This window comes from Gasterosteus aculeatus, chromosome 12 (assembly GCF_964276395.1).
Source record: "Gasterosteus aculeatus chromosome 12, fGasAcu3.hap1.1, whole genome shotgun sequence".
Taxonomy (NCBI): Eukaryota; Metazoa; Chordata; class Actinopteri; order Perciformes; family Gasterosteidae; genus Gasterosteus; species Gasterosteus aculeatus.
Window position 1 is genome coordinate 24,789,381 of NC_135700.1, and position 15,941 is coordinate 24,805,321.

The 15,941-nt window shown below is 48.1% G+C and overlaps 1 protein-coding gene and 1 long non-coding RNA gene across 2 annotated transcripts; both read right to left on the reverse strand.

Moving 5' to 3' along the window:
* Positions 1 to 2,555: 2,555 nt before the first annotated feature.
* LOC144385378 (uncharacterized) lies at positions 2,556 to 4,009 on the reverse strand. The gene is made up of 2 exons (XR_013451638.1): positions 3,901 to 4,009; positions 2,556 to 3,761 (listed from the first exon to the last, which is right to left on the reverse strand). It is a non-coding gene; the product is annotated as an uncharacterized LOC144385378 (long non-coding RNA).
* Positions 4,010 to 13,074: 9,065 nt separating this feature from the next.
* Positions 13,075 to 15,907, reverse strand: cebpg (CCAAT enhancer binding protein gamma). Its single transcript, XM_040204440.2, has 2 exons — positions 15,737 to 15,907; positions 13,075 to 14,833 (listed from the first exon to the last, which is right to left on the reverse strand). Exon 2 carries the CDS (start codon positions 14,746 to 14,748, stop codon positions 14,299 to 14,301), a length of 450 nt encoding a protein of 149 aa, XP_040060374.1. The 5' UTR covers positions 14,749 to 14,833; positions 15,737 to 15,907; the 3' UTR covers positions 13,075 to 14,298.
* Positions 15,908 to 15,941: the final 34 nt, after the last annotated feature.

Below are 15,941 nucleotides of genomic sequence, written 5' to 3' on the forward strand. Positions count from 1 at the left end.
ATCCCATTAGCTGAACCATCAGGTGTCCCATCAGTTATCCCACCACGTATCCCATGAGGTGAACCATCAGGTGTCCCATCAGTTATCCCACCACGTATCCCATTAGGTGAACCATCAGGTGTCCCATCAGTTATCCCACCACGTATCCCATTAGGTGAACCATCAGGTGTCCCATCAGTTATCCCACCACGTATCCCATTAGGTGAACCATCTGTGTCCCATCAGTTATCCCACCACGTATCCCATTAGGTGAACCATCAGGTGTCCCATCAGTTATCCCACCACGTATCCCATTAGGTGAACCATCAGGTGTCCCATCAGTTATCCCACCACGTATCCCATTAGCTGAACCATCAGGGGTCCCATCAGTTATCCCACCACGTATCCCATGAGGTGAACCATCAGGTGTTCCATCAGTTATCCCACCACGTATCCCATGAGGTGAACCATCAGGTGTCCCATCAGTTATCCCACCACGTATCCCATTAGGTGAACCATCAGTTATCCCACCACATATCCCATTAGCTGAACCATCAGGGGTCCCATCAGTTATCCAACCACGTATCCCATCAGGTGAACCATCAGTTATCCCACCACATATCCCATTAGCTGAACCATCAGGGGTCCCATCAGTTATCCCACCACGTATCCCATGAGGTGAACCATCAGTTATCCCACCACATATCCCATTAGGTGAACCATCAGGTGTCCCATCAGTTATCCCACCACGTATCCCATGAGGTGAACCATCAGGTGTCCCATCAGTTATCCCACCACGTATCCCATTAGGTGAACCATCAGGTGTCCCATCAGTTATCCCACCACGTATCCCATGAGGTGAACCATGAGGTGTCCCATCAGTTATCCCACAACGTATCCCATTAGGTGAGCCATCAGGTGTCCCATCAGTTATCCCACCACGTATCCCATTAGCTGAACCATCAGGGGTCCCATCAGTTATCCCACCACGTATCCCATGAGGTGAACCATCAGGTGTCCCATCAGTTATCCCACCACGTATCCCATGAGGTGAACCATCAGGTGTCCCATCAGTTATCCCACCAAGTATCCCATTAGCTGAACCATCAGGGGTCCCATCAGTTATCCCACCACGTATCCCATCAGGTGAACCATCAGTTATCCCACCACATATCCCATTAGCTGAACCATCAGGGGTCCCATCAGTTATCCCACCACGTATCCCATTAGGTGAACCATCAGGTGTCCCATCAGTTATCCCACCACGTATCCCATGAGGTGAACCATCAGGTGTCCCATCAGTTATCCCACCACGTATCCCATGAGGTGAACCATGAGGTGTCCCATCAGTTATCCCACAACGTATCCCATGAGGTGAACCATCAGGTGTCCCATCAGTTAACCCATCAGGTGAACCATCAGGTGTCCCATCAGTTAACCCATCAGTTAACCCATCAGGTGACTCATGAGGTGAACCATCAGGTGTCCCATCAGTTAACCCATCAGGTGACCCATCATGCCTCTAACAGCTGAATGTAGAGTGACTGAGGTTTAGGTGACCCTGATATTATTTCTAAACCAAAACAGCCTCAGTCTTCTCTCCGGTCATTGACCTGCCTGGGGAGGTGTCCAGATGTGTTAGCAGGGCGGGGCTTCAAACCTGCAGTTTTTTCGGACTTCCTACTGTGACTTTTTTTCTCAACACTCGATGTTGGTGCGTTGAAGCTGAAAGTTTCCTCTTGATAGAACAAATTCCAGTTTGCTGTGTTTTTTCAGTGTTTGTCGTGTGACATCACTCCTGTTGATTTTGACAAAGAGTCAAATGTTTGAAAGCTGAAATGTCCTCAAACGGCCCACAAAAGAACGTTTCAAAATGGTGGTACACAGTAGTACAATCAATACATTAATTAAGCTGAGCAAATGGATCTGGTCAGTGAAGAAAATACGGAACTTTCATTAAATAGAATATAAACCTGTTCCAGTCTTCGTCTGCGAGGTTCATGTGGTACCAAAAGAGGTTCTAGTGTTTGTCTATGAAGTTCCTGTAGTAACAGAGAAGGTTCTAGCTGGTTCTGGGTCGTCAGCGCCACCCCTCCCTATGATTTTAATGGTCTGGCTCGCTTTTGATCAAAGTGGGCAGCATTTGGTCCGAACCGGAAATGAGTTTGACACCCCTGTTCTAGATGGACCGGGTGGTTCTAGTGTTTTTTCATATTTATATTTTTCATATACAAGGTGCATATGATAACAGAGCAGGTTCTAGGAGATTCTAGTCTTCCTCCATGAGGTTCATATGGTAACAAATGAAGGACTAAACGGTTCTAGTTTATGTCTACACGGTCCATATGGTGACAAGAGAGGTTCTAGATGTGTCTAGTGTTGTCTACTAGGTTCATGTGATGAGGGAGGAGGTTTTAGGTGGTCCTAGTGTTTGTCTATAATGTTCCTTTGTAATGGAGGAGAATCTATGGTTCCAGTCGATGCTCTCCAAACATGTATTTCGCCATTTTAGCCGGCTCGTGGGCTTACGTTTTTTTTCAAGTGTCTTGAAATGTGCCAAGAGGGACAAGGGTATGTAATTGCTAAAGAATCCTTTAATTATGAATTATTAGTCATTTATTCTTTCTGTGCGTCTCAGTACCAAATGGCCCACAAACCCGTACAGGTCCGAGCCCGGTGGTTAAACAGTCAAACAGAATGAGGAACACGTTTGGTCTCATAGAGTTTCACACAAGAAGAAGAACCCGTCTAGGAGACACGGACTGGTAAAACTGAGCAGCCAGGTGGACATGATGGATCTCTGTTAGGAGACGTGTCGGAAGGTCGGTGGTCACAGCGAGCAGAAGATCCGTGACGAGGCTTCATTGACCTCCAACATCCACCATGCTGAACCGGCAGTTTGACCGCCCGTCCAGTGACAAGTCAACTCGCCAGCTGTTTCACAACCGCTGTATCAGTTTCTGGAGAGAAGATAAAAATACATACAGAGCATCAGATAAGGAGGGTGGGAGGGTTCTAAGCTGCGAGGGGAGGACAGGACAATTGATGGATGGCCTGCAAACTCTGGATAGACCCCCCCCCGCAGAGGCCTTCTGAGGAGGTAGAGTAGAACCAGGATCTGAGCTCTGATTGTTCTACAGGACTACAGGGATCCGTGTGGGATACTTCACGTTGTGATATTCTCCTTAGTTCGTCCTGAAGTTTTCAGCTGGTCCTTCATAGTGGAGAAGAATGTTCCTGATGATCGTCATCGGTCTAGATCCCGGTCATCGCCTGTGTGTGCGTGATGCTCCCTGTGTCTCTTTGATTGACAGGCGCTGTGTACCAGAGGACACGTTGATCTGTTGACCGTATCCACACCTGTAATCTGACCCTGGGTCACATGAAGCAGCGAACATGCTGATGGCTGTTGACCTAAAGCATTATCACATTATATTACATCACATGTCATTTATCAGTGGCCAAACGGCTTCTTAGACCACCCTTCTGGGACCTGCCCCGAACTCAGCTGAGACATGGAATAAATACATTTTTTTGGTTGGGCTCACAGTGGGGCCGCGCCGCATGGTCCTCTATGGACCAGCCGCCACTGGTCAACAGGTAAACAGGTCAACGGGTCAATGGGTCAGTAGCTAGTACTGCTGTCATTCAGGTGCTGGCTGCTAACGGCAGGCTCCTGCTTGCACGCCTGTAAAAAAGACCTTGTGTGTCGTCCTGCAGGTTCGGTTCCCTGCTAGCAGGGTGGGGGTTTATATCCTGCCTGTAGCCGACGACGGGTGGAGCTCGGAGAATAAGAATGCAGCGAATTACAGAAATGAAAGACTATAAACAGAAATCATCTGGATTTTTAAAAAATACTTGACTAAAATACTTGACTAAAAAGTCCAGCTGGCGTTTGTGAGAAGCAGAAGATCCACTTACTGCACTGTATCCTTCTCCTTTGGATTGTACATTAATACTAGATTTTACCGTGATACTTTGTACAGTAATACACCCGTGTCAATCTAAGTGTGCGTTGGTCAGGCTCAGAGGAGGTCGCCCCCCCCCCCGACATCCTCAGCCAATCACAGAGCAGACAAACTGGGTGAAGGGTGGCGCTCGGCCCGCTCGGCTCGCTGCTGTTGCTCAACACCCCCCTGCCCCCCCCCTCAGTGATCCCCGTGGAGCGCCTGCCTCGTGTAAGGGTGTGTGTCTGCGCGTGTGTGTGTCTGCGCGTGTGTGTGTCGGCGCGTGTGTGTGTCTGCGCGTGTGTGTGTCTGTGTGCGTGTGTGTGTCTCGACCTGTTCGCCGAGAAGTTTCAAAACCTGCTGATGCAACGACCAGCGGAGTCACTGCAGCTCCATCGCCACTAGAGACACAACGAAACGCACTAATGGAGCGTGTGTGTGTGTGTGTGATACTGTGTGTGTGTGTGATACTGTGTGTGTGTGTGTACTGTGTGTGTGTGTGTGACACTGTGTGTGTGTGTGATACTGTGTGTGTGTGATACTGTGTGTGTGTGTGTGTGTGTGACACTGTGTGTGTGTACTGTGTGTGTGATACTGTGTGTGTGTGTGTGTGTGTGACACTGTGTGTGTGTGTGTGATACTGTGTGTGTGTGAGACACTGTGTGTGTGTGTGTACTGTGTGTGTGTAATGTGTGTGTGTGTATACTGTGTGTGTGTGACACTGTGTGTGTGTGTACTGTGTGTGTGTGTGTGTGTGTGTGTGTGTACTGTGTGTGTGTGACACTGTGTGTGTGTGTGTACTGTGTGTGTGTGTGTGTGTGTACTGTGTGTGTGTGTGTGTATACTGTGTGTGTGTGTGTGTGTGTGTACTGTGTGTGTGTGTGTGTATACTGTGTGTGTGTGACACTGTGTGTGTGTGTGTGTGTGTGACACTGTGTGTGTGTGTGTACTGTGTGTGTGTGGTACACAGCCTGTGCACCACCTCCTGCAGTGCCTCCTAGTGGTCGCACATGGTACTCGGGGACCCCGCGGTGCCAGACTGCGGCAGAGGATCCGGGAGCAGCAGAGCCCCAGAGAGCGCAGACCCCCCACAAGGTGGGCGCGCCCGGCACATCAGCCGAAGCCCCTCTGCCTCGAGCCAACTGGTCCTCTTACTGCTCGTCCTGGACTCACACAGGCCACCAGATTTACCTCACCATGGCGACGACACTGGGGATAGCGCGATAATTCAGAGTGGCGTTGGAGGCCTCTTTGTGCAGGTTTCCACCTCTAATACATGAGCTGAACATCAGCTCCATCACCAAGAAGCTCAGCAGAGGTTGTTCTTCCTGAGGCAGCTGAAGAAATTCAACCTGCCAAAGACGACGATGGTCCACTTCTACACGGCCATCATGAAGTCCATCCTCTGCTCCTCCATCAGCGTCTGGTACGCTGCAGCCACAGCCAAGGACAAGGGCAGGCTGCAGCGTGTCCTCCGCTCTGCAGAGAGGGTGATCGGCTGCAATCTGCCGTCCCTGCAGGACTTGTTCGCTTCCAGGAGCAAGAAGCAGCGATAAAGATGGTAGCCGACCCCTCTCGCCCCGACAAAACCTGTCTGTGCCCCTTCCATCTGGCAGGAGGCTGAGGTCCATCAGGACTAAGACCTCATCAACAGAGCCGGACCCCCGCTGACTGACTAATCAACAGGGCAACAGGCCTTCAAATCAAGCAGTAGAACAAAAGTCCCTTTTACTTAATACAAAATAACTGTCTCAGTCAACCACATTTGGCCCAAGGAAATAAACGTGATTGGCCTTCAGTGTGAATACTAATTTAAAGAGAAAACAAAGGTTGCTGCATATAAATGAATACGTGATATAACAAACGGTTAACAAAACAAACAGGTTTAACAAACTTTCCTCGCAAGGAAAAGAATAGAAAGAATAGAAAGAAAGTTAAAAATAGATGAGATTCTCAACAAGCGTTAAAATGAGCTGACAAGTCTCACCTCTGACCAGGAGAACATTGTTCGCTCTCAAACCAGTTATTGACCTCAAGAGGAGAAGCTTCTCAAACATTAGATCTGAGAGCCGATTCCTCTTTGGAGAGAGAATCAGTGCTGCATCATATTTAAGTGATACTTTCTTTATTAATGGAAACTGATTCACAGCGTCCGTCCTTGTGGCTCCTGGTTGATTTTCAGCAGAGACGTAGGCGTCGTCCTCTTTGGTAGATGGCCGGCATGATGCTGCCGTTTCCCCTGGGTGCTCCTCCTGCTCTGGGACATGTTTTCTGCATTCTGCTACTCGACTTGCTTTTACCAGGTCCTTCCTCTCCGGGTCACGCAGCCAACGGAACTTGAACTTGTGTTGCAGCAGCCAGTAGAGCATCATTGTCCTCAAGAACACGTGCACATCTTGTTTTGATTGCCTGAAATACGTGAATAAGAGTATTAAAACCAGCGTGTTATACAACATGCATATTTGCATATAGCATGAATCTGACTACAGAGCAGTCACTACTAAATTGACCTGCGCTTATAAATACTTCACATTAACTAGACACAGATAAACTGAGCTATTGATCGGACAGGAACAGTTGCCTCTGGTCGGCCATCAAGGATTTCAAGGTGTCCCACAGTCTTAGACGTCAACGTCTCCCGAGGGTTCCGTTGTCCTCTCCTTGCAGAATGTCACAGGAAGTGGCTTCATCACAACACAATGCTGCTGGTGTTCCTGTTCACTGATGCCTTTCATCTGAAGTTGGGCGGATATTGTATTCAGTTCGGCCTCAGGTCTCAGAAATTCATAGATCAAATTCCAAGGTACAAGCAGCGTCTCAGCGATGACGTCGTTGACAGCCCTGCGCTTCTATCACCAAGAAGGCTCAGCAGAGGTTGTTCTTCCTGAGGCAGCTGAAGAAATTCAACCTGCCAAAGACGATGATGGTCCACTTCTACACGGCCATCATGGAGTCCATCCTCTGCTCCTCCATCAGCGTCTGGTACGCTGCAGCCACAGCCAAGGACAAGGGCAGGCTGCAGCGTGTCATCCGCTCTGCAGAGAGGCTGATCGGCTGCAATCTGCCGTCCCTGCAGGACTTGTTCGCTTCCAGGTCTCTGAGGCAGCTAAAAAGATGGTAGCCGACCCCTCCCACCCCGGACAAAACCTGTTAGTGCCCCTTCCATCTGGCAGGAGGCTGAGGTCCATCAGGACTACGACCTCCCGCCACACCAACAGTTTCTTCCCGTCGGCAGTCGGGCTCATCAACAGAGCCGGTCCCCCACTGACTGACTATAACACTCCACCGGTCACTCCCCCTCATACTGCACATGCCACTATAACTGTTATTCATCACTTTGTCGTCACTCGTCACTTTGTCTCTTGTCTGTTACTTGTTCGTTAGTGCACTTTATGCTTAATGTTTTTCTTTATAACTTTTTAATATTTAAAATTTGTAACTTTATTCCCTTGTTTTATACTAACCCATAGCCTTAGCCTTATTCTACTAACCCATTGCATTAGCATTTCATTCTACGTTATTTTATTACTTGTGCACTGCTGTCTTGTCTGTCTACTGTCGCGCACTAACCGCCAAGACAAATTCCTTGTATGTTTGACATATTTTGGCAAACAAATGTTTCCTGATTCCTGATTTTCTCTTAGCAGCTCTGTAGATACATTTGTTTCCTCCAGAGTCCAGCTTTGTCTAAGCGCGTCGCTCAACAGGAAGGTTTGAATCGCTTCTCTTAGATGTGGATCTTCTTTGCACCTGCACAGAAGTTACAACTCACCACATTTCTGTCTTTAATTTCGACGAGCGAAAAGTAACGTCCACACTTCCATCTGTCGGCCATGATGTGCTTTAATGCTCATTGATTGAGACAATTGGAGATTGGAGAAGAAGAGAGAGAGGAAGAAGGAGTTGGAGAAGGAGAAGGAGAAGTAGAGGTAGAAGGAGAAGGTGTTGATGTCCGGTGGACCATCGTTCCCTTCAGAACGGTTAAAGATCTCATATCATCACAACACGCCGCCCAATAAGAAGAAGAAGAAGATTATTCTATGTTATAATCATCAGATGTAATCTGATGACTAACCTGACTGAAGAGCAGCTCTGAGAAGGAAACTATCTGGTTTGATGTGAACATCACGTCTCCTCCTCCTCTACTGACGCAGAGTAACTCACCATTACTACTTATATGTTATTATTATTGATGGGTTGAGGTAGTTTACTCAGGTTGTCAGCGCTGACCAATCAGTGATCAGTATAGATGAGAGGAAACGACGAGATGTTATAGGTGAATTATGCACAGATAAAGACCACTGTGAGGGTCGCGATGCGTTCAGGGACACTGAGCCAATCAGAGGGTTAAAAACTGTGAGCCAATCAGAGAGCAGGAGCCGCCTTACCCAGTCTGACCTTCATGTCTCCACTTGGACGTCGTCCATCCCTCCTTTGACCTGATTGGCTGAGATTATCACCACCTCAGGCTGGTGGATCTGAATGGCTACACACACACACACACACACACACACACACACACACACACACACACACACAGACACACAGACACACACACACACACACACACACACACACATATACACACACACACACACACAGACACACACACACACACACAGACACACACATACACACACACAGACACACACACACATATACACACACACATACAGACACACACATACACACACACATATACACACACACACACAGACACACACATACACACACAGACACACACACACAGACACACACACACATAGACACACAAATACACACACATATACACACACACACACACAGACATATACACACACACACACACACACACAGACATATACACACACACAGACACACACACACACACACATACAGACACACAAATACACACACATATACACACACACACACACACAGACATATACACACACACACACACACACACACACACACAGACATATACACACACACACACACACAGACACACACACACAGACACACACACACACCCCAAGAGACTATGAGGTAACATTTAGCCCCCACCGCTGAACTCGTCAGGACAGACAGGCGAGTAGAGGTCACATGAGCGACACGCTCAAGTGTTGCTCAAAGGTCCCTGGGCAGTCATCAACCCGAAGGCCAGCAGACCCCCACCTAGACCTGGTCTCTGCTGGTTTGGGGTTAAACAGCTGCCTCAAACACACATGGGGGGTCCAGTTGAGGGTTAATAACGTTGCTGTGTTCTCTGTCTTCATGAGACCTCGTTGTTGTTGTTGGTCACATGTCACATGTTGTTGTTCTTCATTATCGTCACCACGGTTATATAGTTGTTATTGATCCCACTCTGACGCGTCCCAGGATTCCTTGCAGCATCTGATAGAAACTGACCTGGTCCTCTGTGATTTGTGAGCATGAGGATGCAGTGAATCATGTGACCTCATCAGTCTCATGTGAGACTTCCTCCCAATGCTAGCGTTAGCTGCAGCGCTAACCCACCTCCTGCTGGGCCGCTGAGACGACATCAAGCAATTATCCAATCCCATAATTCATCTGTGCAGTTACAGAGCAGGAAGGTCACATGACCACAAACCAGCCTGTCTATTGGCCCACATACGTGTGTAGAGGTGGTGTTGAAGTCCACCGACGGGTTCAAAGTCGTTGGTCATGAGAGACAAATGGTCCCTTAAGGAGCCTCTGAAGGCCTCTGCTGGACTGTTGGTCAACCAGAGCTCCCTGTGAAGGTCAAAGGTCAGGAGCTCTGTTTGTCTGATCAGTCTGAGAGATTTCACCTCCGACCCAGTCCAGAGTCCAGACAGCACTGTGTGTGTGTGTGTGTGTGTGTGTGCGGTAAGATGTAACCAATATGAAGTTAAATGAAGTTCCAGTTGATCCTCATTGGTTGATTGATCTGATGAATAGATCGCTGATCAATAACAGCGGATGAATAACGTCGGACACGGAGCTTCTCGTGAGGACGCTGTGACGTAGCTGCAGTTCTTCACAGCTGTGATGTCATCCACAGAGCAGGGAACTGATTGGCTGCGTCCATCAGGGGACATGCGTCAGCTGAGAGGGACGGAAGTTGGACAGTAAATACAGGATCCTGATTGGTCCGTCCTGGCGGGTTCCTTCTCTCTCAGATCAGAGCCTCGTGACTACGGACCTCTGATGACCTCAATGAGGACGTGGTCCACTGGTCTTTAAGCTTCCTAAGTTCTCCTCCGCTCTCTTCACTGGTACCGGTGGCTCATCCAGTTCTAACCATGGTGCTCAGGTACCATGCTGTGAATGGATGGGGTCCAGCTTCCATCCAGGACCTGGTCCAACCCGACATCCCGACCCGCACTCTCCGCTCTGCATGTGATAAACTGCTTGTTCCTCCTCACTGAGAGCAAAACACTCGACTAGATCTCCACTCTTTGCTGTCCTGCTCCTAAATGGTGGAAGGAGGTCTCTGAAGACATCAGGACCACAGAGAGCCTTCACATCTTCAGACTGAAGACACACCTCTTCAGACTCTACCTCCACTAACACACTAACTAACTGCAGCACTTACATTGGACTTATAATGGTTCTTATCTACAGCAAGTTGTACATCGGCTTATTTAATGAAATCACACTTTCTTGTTTCTTGTTCTTCTGAGTTTGTGTCCTTATGGTTGAAATGTTCTTATTGTAAGTTGCTTTGGATAAAAGCGTCAGATAAATGACATGTGATGTGATGTGATGTGATGCTGGCATTAAATAAGGTAATAAATGAGACGAAGCAGAGGGAATAGAACCACACAAGCAGATTGTGTCCCTTCAAGATAAAACATGAGCTGATTGGACTCAATGACGTCGACATTAGAGAATATTAACTTAATAAAAAGCAAATGCGCACAATTAAATGTTGTGACTCGTGAGGTCGGGATCAAAGTCTGACACACGTATAACAGCGTTTATTGAATTACAGAATATCTAGAAAAGTGTTTTTACAAAAGCACATAACAGGGAGTTTAAATGTAAATGAGAACACTGGTGAGCAGATCAGCATGTATGATATGATGTATGATTTAATAATAATACCTTTATGTCTGACCTGTGACAGCAGTGAGAGCAGATGTACGTCCACACTGAAGTACAGCATCACCTCCAGTGGTTTCCCACCATTCAAAGGGACAAACATGTCCCTGTTCCTCCTCCATCACGAAGCGAGAGTCCAACTGATCATAAACTGCAAATGAAAGGCTGAGCAATAAAAACGCAATTCAAACTATTTTAAAGATGTTTGGAATGCAGCGCGCGCTGTTTCTTTGCAAACCCTAACGACTTTTTTTTCATATCTGCTTATGACAAAACAAAATGTTGTTATATGACAAAGCAAATGCCGTCAAATTACTCCCAAATTACCAGTTAATTCCCGTGGAAAGTGTCCAACTCTGAATATTCGTAGGTCTTGGTGGACATGTCTTACACAGACGTATTGGTGGACATGAAGTGTCTCCAGATCCTCTCAGAGAGGACATTCCCATTTGAGCTAGGGTCCATCTCGTTTATGAGCTGTGAAATGTGGAATAAATCAGCAGCGGTGCCAAGTGACGTGATCACGTCCTCCAGGAATCAGGAGAGAAGATCTCACTTCTGCTCCCATAATTCCTCCTGACAAGCAACGCCCTAACCTGTCAATCACTCGCTCTCTGAGTACTTACAGATATGTGGAGGTCCTGCAGCGTCTACGATCGGAGGCATCTTCACCTTTGGCCTCCTCCTGCTCACGTCTCAGCAGGTGGGACAGGTGAGACGGGTGAGACGGCACGGAGCCAGGCGACGAGCAGGACCTGCCGGCTGTAGTTGATCTCAGGCAGGATACTGGTCCCGGTTCCAGTCTGAGTTTGTGGAGGAAGACGTCTTGTCCCAATGGACACTGAGCGTATTGATCGTATTGATCGATTGAGGACATTAGATGTTCTATCTCTCTGGCTCCGGGTCATCTGGAGCTGCAGCGTGTACAGCTGGAAGTTATAATCCTGTGTGAACGCACACACACACACACACACACAGCTGGATGTTGATGGGCAGGGTTAGCCCCACATAATTGTTGTCATGGCAACGGAAGGTCTTCTGGTAGAAGGCAAGAAAAATGCAGCCAAGACGGAGAGAACACACTTGGGGGGGTCAAAGGTCAAATGATCCTCATTGTGAACAACAGTCAAGCTCTGCTTTTACACAGAGAGGAAGAGGAGGAGGAAGAACTCAGGTATCACTCCAACATTCATTTCTGTTGAAAGATTTAATGATTCGAGTATCACGGATTAATGGAGTTCCTCATCCGTTTCAATGAGCGCTGCGTGGTCCCGTACGTGGTATTATGATGCGATGGTAGTACTGAGAGCGAGGAGAGCAGTGTGTACGACCTGTGCGTGTGCAGAAAGCTGTGTGTGTTTGAAGAGAACATGTGTTCCAGATGTTGCTGTGAGAAGCTCTCTGCCAGGTTCTCAGAGGAGGTGGATTCTAAACAAAGCGAAGAACAAACCATCGCTCATTTTAATGTTTGAAGATCCAAACGTTTTCATGTCTGTGGATCTTCAATTCAATTCAATTCATGTTATTTTGTGGAGCCCAAAATCGCAAATGACAAATTAGCCTCAGGCTTTACAGTCTGAACACACACGACATCCTCGGCCCCGAAACCCACCGGCACAGGAAACATGAAGAAACCTTCCATGAGGGAAACAAGGGAAGAAACCTCAGTGAGAAGGTCGGAGGAGGATCCGTCTCCTGGTGGACAGACTACAATGACGTCATGTGTACAGAATGAACAATGTATAATACATGAGACTATATGACAGAATGATTCAAGTAACTGTGAGTAGTCTAGTAGTATCTGGAGGAAGAGAGCAAAGCATTGTGGGAAGAGACACGCCTGCTTACACTAAAGCACAGAACCATAAACACACAGTAGTTGCACCTGTAATGAAGCTTCTGGTTCTGATGACCATGAAGGAGCAGAAGTAGGTGTTAATGGTACCTGACGACGGTTCTATTGGCGCCACATTTAGGAAGGTTTGTAAAGATACTGGAGATTCATTTGAATCGGTTTTTAATAAAGTTCATATTAAACCCGTTAAAGACTCAACATGGGGAAATAAAGACAAACGCTGGCTTAAAATGTACTGAATTTTAATTTACAATGCACATTACCCAGATTCCTGTGATATAAAAAAGCTGAGCGACAAACAAATGCTGCCCAGCAACATTCAGACGGACGAAACATCATGCAGAGTCTGTCGGGGACATGCTGGTGGACGAGTAGAAAACACACAACCGACTACAACGTTCCACCAACACACATGCTGCTGGAGGAGTAGAAAACACCACGCTAGAAAAACGGTCATACAACAGTCATGCTACCGTTGTACTAGTACAACGCGTTGTTGTACCAGTACAACGGTAGCAGGTCAGTACGTTTATACGCTAGTACAAAGTTCATACCAACGTTGTACTATCATACGGTAGAACAACGTTCATACAGAACCACGTGCTCCATGCGTTTGTCCTCCAACAGGAAGTTGTTATTAAATGAAGGACAACAACCCAGTGGATCCAAAGAACCTCTTAGAACTTGGTGCAGCTCTGGAGCAGCAGGACTCAGACAGACATCATACAGGGACATCACATGGTTGTAAGCCCCGCCCCTCTGTGGTGTGCAGCACATTTGATGTTATCAAAATGTCCTCTCGAATGACTGAAAGGCGAAGAACCCGAAACCATCAAAATCAGTTGGACTTTAAGGTCACATTTAATGAAGAAGATCCATCACCAGATATCTGCACTGGGTCTCAGGGTCTCTTTGGGGGCTCTAAACTGGAGGTGGACTTCTGGATTGATCAGTATGGATGCGTTTTCAGGTTGATTCTTTAAGAAGTCCAGACATCCCACTAGTGAAGGACTTCTGTATAAATACGGACTGATAACAGCTTTGAAGACCAGACACTAGTACAACAGATAACACAACTGTAAAAAAAGAAGACCCATTGTCTTCCATCTGGACTAGAGTGAAACGGGGCTCAGAGGAGGAGAGTTCTGGTTCCTGCAGACGTCCCGGATTTATCACGTCCCTGCGATCGATCAATCGACCGATCCATGGATCAACATGTTCTGTTGGATCAGAGTTCATTGGACTCTCACTCCACATTAGACTGAAATCAATAAATTAGAATAAAAGATCTGTAGATACGTCAGAACCCCAGGCTAAGCATTTTTTTTGCAAATGATCCAGGAAGATTGTATTAAATGCGAGTAACTCAAAGTGATGAAGAAGAACGCGAGCAAGACTTGACAGAAAAAGCAGCGGCGGGTCAAAACATCCCTATTGGCTCCGCCCCCCTCACTGCCCCCCGTTGGCGGCGTTGGGGGCGGGGCTGGGGGCGGCGGGCGGCTGCACGTTGTCGGCCAAGTTGTGGGCGTGCTCCAGGAAGAGGTCTTTGAGCACGCTCAGCTCTTTGCTCAGCAGTTTGATTTTGGCCTCCAGGCGCTCGTTCTCCTCCTTGAGCTCGTTGACGCGCTGCTGCGTGTCCATCGCCTTCTGCTTGCTGCGCATGCGGCTCTTCTTCACCGCCAGGTTGTTGCGCTCGCGGCGCTGGCGGTACTCGTCGCTGTCCTTCTCTGCCGAAGGTTTCTTCATCTTGCTGGGGGGCGGGGCCTTACCGCCGCCAGCTGAGGGGAGGAGCTTGGGGACCCGCTGCAAGCAGGAGGCCGAGGAGGAGGCCTGATTCTGGATGACGCTCGCACCGCTGTGCTCGTGTGTGGTGAGATTCGCCTGAGACGGCCGGCTCATCAGGATGTGCTGCCTTCAGGTGCGGAGGTCTGAGTCTCCTCAGAGGATGAACCAGGAAGCAGAAGATCCTTCAACTCGATGGAGCCTGGAGGACAACCAATCAATCATTAGTGACCTCCAGATAAATCGATTACATGTTCCATTCCGTTATCATCTACCAACAGTTCTGTTATTCACCAGGAAATAAGACTTCTCTTTACAGTAAAGCAAAACATGTTCCTGTACATCTGCATTTAGCCTGCAGTCATCGCTGACCTGGTTCCATCGATGAAGGTTTAACCCCCCCCCACCCACTGAACATCCTGACGTGACGTCATGTAGAGTGACGTAGTGGACGTCTGGTCGTTGTTGAGCAATATCAGCTTCAACGTGTGGTCGTAATAGAGATCGAACAGCTCCCACGTGATCAGAGCAGCGGAGGATCATTACTGGCTCAATTAGCTACGCCGCTGTGATTGGTCGACGCGTTGCTATGCAGCCGGTCGGCTGGGTGCGCAGGGGAAAGCACTCCGGGTGGAAACCAGCAGAGCTCCAGCGATTGCCTGCTGTTGCATCATCATCGGCTGTTTTTGTGCCGACGGAGAGGGGAACTCCTGTCACGCGAGGGCTAAGAAGAATGCTAAAATAGTGTCGGACTAACTCATTAATACCAGAGACCGCTCGGTGACCCGGATGAGCCACATCACGCTCAGTCAATTCAGTATTTCACAGCACTTTTTCTAACTTTGAGTAGACCGGAAGCAGCCAACAGATGATTTACTGTCCTCTTACTCAGCGTGAAGTTCCAACACGTCAAACACTGACAATTTCATGAGTCGAATCTCCTTTCCAACCTACACAAAACTACATTTTCACTTTTCTCGCTCGTGCCCGCTCACTAGGCGTTGAGCCGACCAGCTAACGTTAGCTAGCTCCCGATGCTACCGAGCCGCTAAAGCTAACCGTAAGCTAATCTTCGCTCCCACAAACGAGTAAAAACACCGCTTACCTTCGCGGGGCGGCGGCGGACTCGACCATCCGTCAAAGCGGAGAAAGTTGCCGTAGAAAACGGGAGTTTAATCCGTCGGAGTTTGAGCTCTCACTGTTTTTGTTTGGAACATGGAGGAGACGATTGCGAAATCTTCTTTACCATGTACGGTAATGTGCCGGCTGAGCCAATCAGAAGCCGGCAGGCGGCAGCCAAAGGGACAGTT

What these genes read in the sequence shown, in the direction of transcription:
- cebpg (XM_040204440.2), bottom strand. Translation starts at nt 14,748, where the DNA reads ATGAGCCGGCCGTCTCAGGCGAATCTCACCACACACGAGCACAGCGGT.